Raw genomic sequence first — 9658 nt, forward strand, 5'->3', positions numbered from 1 at the left:
TGTTAATCCTGAGCGGGTCACAGGGAGCTGGAGCTAACACAATTTAATATCCCAGTTCACCTGACCCACATGGTAGAGGGTGTCACAGGTCAACTCGGTTCTTGGGAACCAAATCCCAACCAGGGACCCAGTCGAGCCATGTCCAAATTATATTCAGAATTTACGATTGAACTCATTCTACAGTATAATAATACTGTCTTCTGCAAGCAGCTACAAATGCATTGATCAATATTTTATGGGGCATCATTTTACACAATTTCATTGTATAATCAATCAAATGCCTTGGAACAACCACATGGTACTATAGTATATCTGTATCTGATAGACATACATCAAATAATCCCCATTACTTATATACTGTGTGTATATATATATATATATATATATATATATATATATATATATATATATACTGTATACTCATAATGTAGCTGACAACTGTGTCAGCACAATGTAACTGGTATGTTTGTTAGATGAGAGTGACTCGTGCAGAGTGGCAGACATTGTATCACTGTTGTACAGACAGTTTGGGGTTTGTAGATTGTTTACCCAACAGCCAGTGATATTTCCAGTATAAAATACAAATAGGTGTAAACTGCTTCTTTCCTCCGGCTGTGAGACTCCTCAACTCCACTCCACATTATTATGTATTAACCATGAATATTCTTTATATCTCTCTCTCAGTATATATTCTATAAGGATGTGTATGATCGTAGCATCTCATTTTAATATTTGTATTATGTTCTACGTTTGTGTATCACACATGGGCTACAACTTTTTATATTCTATTTTGTATATTTCACTGTTGAATCTGAATCTTGTAAAATGGCACAATCCCTAATAAAGAAGAGCACTTCTTTTTGTTTAACAGTCTTGGTTTATGCTAAATAAAACGATTCTTCAAACACAACAGTGATCCATATTGTAATGCTTCCTATTGTTTTGTTTTTTAGCAACAAACAAGAGTTGATTTGATATATTAATTAGGTTAATATCTATATATATCTATATAGAAAACAGTAGTTTAAAAGTGATCCATCTAAATTACATTGAGAGCAAAATGTGTTATTGTTCACTTCAGTTTGTATTCTAGTTTCTGTGACTTAAGTTATCAGCTTACACATAATAATACATTCAATAATTAATAAAAAGCAATCGAGTGGTGGAGTTAGGTTTAGCACTGAGACTGTTGTTACAGTGAACAGCTTTGTATTTCAGGAGGATCATGATCAGCATCGAGGACCTTCAGATATATCTGGACAATGTTTCCCTCTGCTGGCAATTTAAAGCCAAACATGTTGTACGTGCCTGTCCGTGAAGAGCTGGCACACACATCCTCCGCACAGAGAGTGCAGGTGGGGGTCATTTGGGAGGGGAGGGGGGTGCAGTTGGTTGTGTGACGTCTGACTCTGAGCTGGTGAAGGGTGTCAAACCTGCAGTAAAACACACTCAGCTCCTCTGAGTTGATGGGTCTCCTGTAGCCAGAGCTTGATTACATGGATAGATTGCAGTAGACTCTGTTTTTCGGGCCCCTACTTGCACAATTTGATATTTGGTAAACAAACAAAATTATTTTTAACTTCAGAATGAACAAATGGAATGGATGCAAGAAATTTACGACAACAAGCAACACACAAACAATCACAATCCAAATCATAGTGACAGCAGAAAGTACCTGGGCATTTACAAAATACTGTAGCTGTGGTTACACTTGAATATTGTACTGTGGAAACAGGAACACACAACTGCTGCTAGCTCAGCTGCCTGCCAGCTGCAGCTCACCACATGCTGCAGCAGATGATTCTACCTGCCACCCCCGGCTGATTTTGACTGAATCATAAATAAATAAACATATTTAGCGTCCTGCTAGTGCTCGTTTTAATGTAAGTGCTCTGATTAATACATGTATTCTTTTATTTTGAAACATTATCCTTATGTTGTTGTTACAGGCTGCAATGGTGGACATGGCAATAAGTCTATTGCTCCCAGTAGCAGCAGCTTGTATATGAGACGTTTAGGGAATAACGGTAAATTGTACCGATAGTAATACTAAGTCCTTCACTTGTTGTAGGTTTGTGTAGAGCAATTGATTGTATTTCTAAGATGTGTGTTGGGAACTCACATCAGGGTGATCGAGCCATGAGACTCAACTACCCAGGATCCTTTATACTTCATTTCCTATTCCTGCAAACGGAAGTCCCCTAAACTCCGCCCGAGGACTCAATGTACAGTAGCGATTGGTTATTGTAAGCCCTGACGTCTTAGGGTCAACAAAACCACAACCCAACAATGTGTTTGACTTCCAGTTAGCCAGCACTGCTAATCTCCAGTCACCAGTTTAACGCATGAAGAGCTCTCCACTCTTCACAATAGGAGCAACAAGTAGTTGGCAAAGAACAACTCCATTCTGCAGGATAACAAACGGAGCGACCGGTCTCCTCCGTCCTGCACACAGCTGAACAAGCTGTAGCTCAAAGACACTGGACTCATCATCACAACCCTTCAGCCTGGCTCATTTTCTTCATCTCAAATGATTTGCCAGCTTAACTAACAAGCAAAGTAACCTTTCATGGACTGGGCATAGTATATTATTTAGTATACATTGACTTTACACGACTGAGTAAGCACAGAACATGTGTTGGTTTGTTTTTTATTCACTGAACTGTATTGTGCGATCTGTTGTATTGATCTAATAGGTAACATTAGGTGTTTTCACCAGTTGATGTGTTCGTATCGTACACACAGACATGCACACAAACCTCTTCTTAACCCGGCTCCATTATCATACATGTTACCCTCTCACAATAATCGTGAATTTCTCTTTTACACACACACACACGCACACACCTACACACCCACACACACGCACACACACACACACACACACACACACACAGTGTCATCCACCTGATGCAGAGATCCCTCTCTCACCTGGAGAAGGCTGGGGGCACTGTGAGAATCATCTTCTTTGATTTCTCCAGTGCCTTCAACACCATTCAACCCAGGCTGCTGGGGGACAAGCTGGAGCGCTCGGGGTGGATCATCACCTCACCAGCTGGATTCTGGGCTACCTCTCCAACCGTCCACAGTACGTGAGGACCAGGGAGTGTCACTCGGACACGATTGTCTGCAGCAAGGGGGCCCCCCAGGAAACGGTTCTGGCACCATTTCTCTTCACCCTCTACACTGCAGACTTCACCCACAACACAGCAAAGTGTCACCTGCAGAAGTTCTCTGACGACTCTGCTATTGTCGGCCTCATCTCTGATGGGGATGACAAGGAGTACAGAGAGCTGACACAGGACTTTGCCCTCTGGTGCCAGAAGAACCACCTCCTGCTCAACGCAGGGAAGACCAGGGAGCTGGTGGTGGACTTCAGGATGCGCCATCATTCCCCCCCAACACCAGTGAACGTCCTGGGAACGGACATTGAGATTGTAAAATCTTACAAGTACCTGTATCTGAACAATAAACTGGACTGGTCAGATAACTCTGCTGCTCTGTTCAAGAAAGGACAGAGCAGCGTTATCTGCTGAGGTCTTTAGAGTCCAGGGGACACTCCTTAAGACCTTCTTTGACTCTGTGGTGGTGGAGTGGTCTGCTGGGGCAGCAGCATCTCAGCTGCTGACAGGAAGAGACTGAACAGACTGGTGAAGAAGGCCAGCTCTGTCCTGGGGAGCCCACTGGACACTGTGGAGGGGGACAGCTGTCATCTCTATTGGACAACATGTCGCCCCCCTCCAGGACACTTTGTCCGCACTGTGCAGCTCCTTCAGCGACAGGCTGCTTCACCTGTCTCACGGAGAGATACCGTAGGTCCTTTCCCCCTGCAGCGGTCAGACTGTACAATCACCACGGCCCCTGGTACACCACCACACCAACAACACACTATTCCACCACTGTGTGCAATTATCACTGCCATGTGCAATATTCACTTTTACAACTTTTTATTAACAACTTTGTACTTCTATTACTTTTATTCTATTTCATTCTATTTAATTATTGTGTACTCGCCACTTTACTTCATATGTTCATTTGCTGTAACAAGGTAAATGTCCCCGTTGTGGGACTAATGAAGGATGTCTGATTCTGATACAGTGCGTTATAAAGTGCAGTTATAGGAGCCAACATCTGACATTATTACTCTGGCCTCATCACATATTTTAAGGCCCTTTTAAAATCCCTGTTGTTTTATATGGTGCAATTGACAAAATACATTTCTGATTAACCGAGTCAAGTAATCCCTATTTACTGACAACTACCAAACAATGCACACAGAGTAGGAGCAATGGGGAGGTCACTGCCCCAGAGCCCAGACCCTTGTCTACAGGGAAGCATACTTTGTAATGACAAATACATGATTAAAAACGTTTACTTAGTTTTAAATTGAGTATACTTTCAAGTTAATTCCTCTGGAAATGAACAGCTGACTAAACTAACTAACAACTGTTGCAGACGAAAATAATTGAATGAACTTTCATACTCAACAGTACAGTATGTGCAGGGTTGCGTTCTTCCTTCATTGATCATTTATTGTGCAGAGATTGTATATTTCATAGAGTCAAGAAAGACACAATAAGATCATCACTTGGATTCCTTTTAATTAAAAAAATCAGTCACCAATGATGTTTCACATCACCTAGCTGTTCTCAATGATCTATGAGATCCCATTACTGTTAAAACTCAAATAAATTAAAATCAACAGGGCTTCAATAGCAGTAGTATTAGTAGGTAACACTTAAGAATGAGGTTAGACAAATAAACGGATTATTAAAGCCTGAACTAGTGTTTAAGAATATGGCTGTTTGTTCCCTAGTGTTCCCACTACTAGCTGCTCTGCAAAACAGTTCAATCAAACTCCAGCTCCCACTAAATTCAATCAGTGGGCTAGCAGAGTGATAAAAGTCACGTCTTTAGATTCATTCATTTGTCCCCAGACTGTAAGTGTTCCTCTGCGCAACTCTATGATGAAGTGTTAGCGCGTCATAGCCATGCAGGCTGTTCAAACACACACGTGCACACATCATGCAAAAATAGAACAGTTTTCATCATGCATCATGTCACACTGATGCTACACATCCCTCTGCTTGTCCCGCTGGCTCACAGGCAGGCCCGGTGGTTTGAGGGAGGAGGGGATGGGCAGCTCGTGCAGGCTGTCCGGGAAGGTCGCAGGGCTCAGCTGCCTCAGAATAGTCTGCATGGCGGTTAGGAGCAGCGGCGCCGGGCTCCTTCCTGCCAGGTACATGCACGTCTCCTCGCCCAGCACCTCGCTCCAGCGCTCCGGCTCTCTGTTTAGAGCCACTTTCATTTTAAAGTGAACAATTGGCATGAACATGAGCAGGTTGTCCAGACACTGCCTCCTTCCTCCGCCGTTCGCCTCCTTGGAGTCCCTGATTTGTTCTAGAATGACATCTAGCGGCGTCAAGCCGTTGTGGTCCTGGGCTTGCGGAGACGCTCCGTTCCCCAACAGCATGATGACCGCCTCGGGCCGCAGGAGCTCGCAGGCCAGATGTAAAGGGGTTCTGCCGTCCTCCATGTGAAAACACCCGTCTCGGTCCGTGTAGGAGGTCACCCTGGTTATCCGGTGGGTCTCCTGTAAGATGAGGCCGAGAATGTAGCGTCTGTCGTAGCGGACAGCCATGGCCAGGTGTGGGGCGGAGGACGGGCAGCAGCAGAAGCGCTCCCCGGGCTTTGCTAACGCTTCGTCGGTGTACCGGCTGAGCAGGTACTGAGCGTACGCCTGGTGGTCGTGAACTATAGCGTAAAGCAACGCCTCAGACGAGGTATAACTCCTCTGGCTGGCGTCCTCCTCCTGGTAAAAAGTCTCCATCGTCCGTATTTCCTCCAGCATCCAGACCGGCTTCAGGTCCCGCACAGCCCGGTAGAAGAGCAGCGAGAAGGACTTGCGATGCTTCTCTGTGCTCTGAGCCGCCGAGCTGACCGTTAAAGAGGCCATGGCGACAAGAGACCCGAGTAACTTACGTCCTCAACGGGTCAGACAGCAGACAGCGTCCTTCATCGCTCTGGAGCCATTTCTTCTAGAGCTGCAGAGTGACAAGAGCAGAATACACACACATTATGTTTACTTACACATCAGCGAGTAAAAACGAGGCTGCAGCGCTGTCATTTAACTTACAAAGACACTCACATTCCTGTACGCTCCTGACAGCTGCTGCGGGATTCCTCTCTGCAGTACTGAGTTAGTACGCATGCGCATAATGTAGTAACGTCAAAAGAGTCTTGGAAACTTTATTGACAACTGTGTTCAAATATTTCCTGAAGGGTTAATAGCAGAGTGTATAAAAGTCAAATGTCATGGAATATATCCTACTGTAGAGTAGTACTGTGATTACGTTGAATACATGACAAATTATTTTTATTATTTTTACCTGCAGTAACCGTTACCAGTCCACTAAAACATGTTTTAAGAAATAATTTACTATCGCAGCCTTTTCTTTGCCCAAGGATGATTAAATAGGTTTTAAAAACTGTGCTATTTTTTTTTGACTTTTCTCTTTTTTTTGCTTTTTATTCTTGTACCCATTATGTTCCTTAAAAATCCATAACATTTTAAAAACAATATGACGAAGCAAAATCACGTGTTGGTGTCTCCAGGTCCACTGATGATGATGAGTCACAAATACAGTAGATTGTGGTCATTTTAAGGGGTCACTGCAAAACAATAGAAAGGGTAATGCAAAATGAATGCAATTAATTAAACAATTAAATAAATAAATCAAACAAGGTAATTTAAGGTATTAAGGTATTTAATGCCTGAACATTGTATTTTCTTGCAAAACAAATATATAAAGTTTGTGATAACTGTAACTTGTAATGGAATAAATATGTCCTTAAAACCTCTAGTATTTACTAGTATTTACTTTGTGGTAACATAGTTTGAAAAAAATTGTGCCTGTCCAAATCAAGGGACTGGCATGTATCTGACAATTGTAAAAAAATATTGCATCACTAAAGTGTTCTTGTCAGGAAACCATGTTTTTACAGTTCAGTGAGATTTGGAGAGTTTCCTGGGTCAAAATTGTGATCTCAAAGAGCAGAACGCAACCTTTCATCTGAAAATGAAAAATAAGTACCTGTAAAATACCATTTAGGTAGTTGTTTAGGAAAGTGCTGTTTTATTGTCTATTGTCTATTTGACATTTGACAAGTGTGTGTCTGCAGAAATTAAAAAGGGGAAGTTACTCTGCAAATAATATATATATATACAGTATATCTCAAAAGTGAGTACACCCTTTAGATTTTTGCAAATATTCTGTTATATCCTTTCAGGGGATAACATTATCCTACTGAAACTTTGATATAACTTAAAGTAGTCAGTGTGCTGCTTGAATAACAGTATAGATTTATTGTCCTTTGAAAATTACTCAGTACACAGCTGTTAATGTCTAAACAGCTGGCAACAAAAGTGAGTACACCCCATAGTGAACATGTCTAAATTGTGCCCAAAGTGTCAATATTTTGTGTGACCACCATTGTTATCTAGCACTGCTTTAACCCTCCTGGGCATGGAATTCACCAGAGCTGCACAGGTTGCTTCTGGAATCTTCTTCCACTCCTCCACGACGACATCACGGAGCGCACGGATGTTGGACACCTTGCACTCCTCCACCTTCCTCTTGAGGATGCCCCACATGTGCTCAATTGGGTTTAGGTCTGGAGACATACTTGGCCAGTCCATCACCTTAACCTTCAGCTTCTTCAGCAAGGCCGTTGTCATATTGGAGGTGTGTTTAGGGTCATTATCATGTTGGAAAACTGCCCTACGGCCCAGTTTCCGAAGAGAGGGGATCATGCTCTGCTGCAGGATGTCACAGTATATATTGGAATTCATGTGTCCCTCAATGAAATGCAGCTCCCCAGTGCCGGCAGCACTCATGCAGCCCCAGACCATGATGCTGCCACCACCATGCTTGACTGTAGGCAAAACACATTTGTCTTGGTACTCCTTACCAGGGTGCCGCCACACACGCCGGACACCATCTGACCCAAACAGGTTTATTTTGGTCTCATCAGACCACAGGACATGGTTCCAGTAACTCATGTTCTTGGATTCATTGTCTTCAGCAAACTGTTTGCGGGCTTTCTTATGCATCGGTTTCAGAAGGGGCTTCTGTCTGGGGCGACGGCCATACAAACCGATTTGATGCAGTGTGCGGCGTATGGTCTGGGCACTGACAGGCTGACATCCCACTTCTGCAACCTCTGCAGCAATGCTGGAAGCACTCGCACGTCTATTTTTGGAAACCAACCTCTGGATATGACGCTGAGCACGTGGACTCAACTTCTTTGGTCGACCCTGGCGAGGCCTGTTCCGAGTGGAACCTGTCCTGGAAAACCGCTGTATGATCTTAGCCACTGTGCTGCAACTCATTTTCATGGTGTTGGCAATCTTCTTATAGCCAAGGCCATCTTTGTGAAGCGCAATAATCCTTTTTTTCAGCCGCTCAGAGAGTTCCTTGCCATGAGGTGCCATGTTGTCCAGCATTCAGAGAGAATTGTGCCCAAAACACCAAATTTAACAGCCCTGCTTATCATTTACACCTGAATCCTTGTAACACTAACGAGTCACATGACACCAGGGCGGGAAAACAACATCATTGGGCACAATTAGGACATGTTCACTATGGGGTGTACTCACTTTTGTTGCCAGCTGTTTAGACATTAACAGCTGTGTACTGAGTAATTTTCAAAGGACAATAAATCTATACTGTTATTCAAGCAGCACACTGACTACTTTAAGTTATATCAAAGTTTCAGTAGGATAATGTTATCCCCTGAAAGGATATAACAGAATATTTGCAAAAATCTAAAGGGTGTACTCACTTTTGAGATATACTGTATATATACTTATAAATGTCAGTGTAACAAGTAATCGTAATATGAATCATAAATGAGGACAGGAACACTGCTGGATCTGTCTGAACAGGAATTATAAATCTACTGCTGAGGATGAGGTGCCCTCTTGTGGAAGAATAATAGCAGGCTGCCTGCACTTTTTCCTGGTATATGGTGTCAAAACATTGTGCTGCGTTCACTTTAAACTATAAAGCACAACAAGGGGTGAATTACTTCTTATGGTTATGTGCTCTCCATGGCATGATATTTTATTTATTGCAGTAACAGAGAGAATGTGTGAAACTGTTCATCAACTGTTCATCAACTGTGCCTAACAAGGCTATTGAATGTGAGCAGAGGTGAGCAGCTATTCCACCGTCAGATGGATGTCAGAGGAAGATTTCCATTTCGCCAATAATTTGAATTTCATTCACAATTCATAATAAGCAAATAGCTAATAAACAGAAAATGCTACATTGCGATGGTCGTAAATCAATATATTTTTATTACAAAATGGTCGATGGGTACCCCAAATCTGGCCCACAGGCCTTAAACTGAGTATCACTGGGCTACTGCCTCTCCTCCATCCCTGAACAGAACTGCAAAGTGCTGCTGTTAGTTTTAAAATGACACTTGAACTTCAGTGCTTTGTCCATGCAGGAAATGAACAGAGAAGGTAAAAACTATTTTCCAAAGCCTCCTGAACCAGCAGATCCACTTTGAAACTATTAACACTCAAATACAAATGACAATCAGGCTCTTTACAGCATACTAGGAAGCCATTAATGGAAACGTGTTATCT

General features: G+C 42.8%; 1 protein-coding gene across 2 annotated transcripts; it reads right to left on the reverse strand.

The window, feature by feature from the left end:
• Positions 1 to 4581: 4581 nt before the first annotated feature.
• Positions 4582 to 6239, reverse strand: zgc:112001 (ankyrin repeat domain-containing protein 9). Of its 2 annotated transcripts, none has more exons than XM_029425722.1 (2): positions 6149 to 6239; positions 4582 to 6044 (listed from the first exon to the last, which is right to left on the reverse strand). In XM_029425722.1, the coding sequence occupies exon 2, from the start codon at positions 5954 to 5956 to the stop codon at positions 5072 to 5074; it is 885 nt and encodes a 294-aa protein (XP_029281582.1). In that variant the 5' UTR covers positions 5957 to 6044; positions 6149 to 6239; the 3' UTR covers positions 4582 to 5071. The 2 variants fall into 2 exon arrangements, with proteins under 2 accessions (XP_029281582.1, XP_029281583.1); XM_029425723.1 differs by having other exon boundaries at positions 6137 to 6197.
• Between the last annotated feature and the right edge of the window lie 3419 nt (positions 6240 to 9658).

This window comes from Cottoperca gobio, chromosome 24 (assembly GCF_900634415.1).
Source record: "Cottoperca gobio chromosome 24, fCotGob3.1, whole genome shotgun sequence".
Lineage (NCBI taxonomy): Eukaryota > Metazoa > Chordata > Actinopteri > Perciformes > Bovichtidae > Cottoperca > Cottoperca gobio.

What these genes read in the sequence shown, in the direction of transcription:
- zgc:112001 (XM_029425722.1), bottom strand. Translation starts at nt 5,956, where the DNA reads ATGGCCTCTTTAACGGTCAGCTCGGCGGCTCAGAGCACAGAGAAGCAT.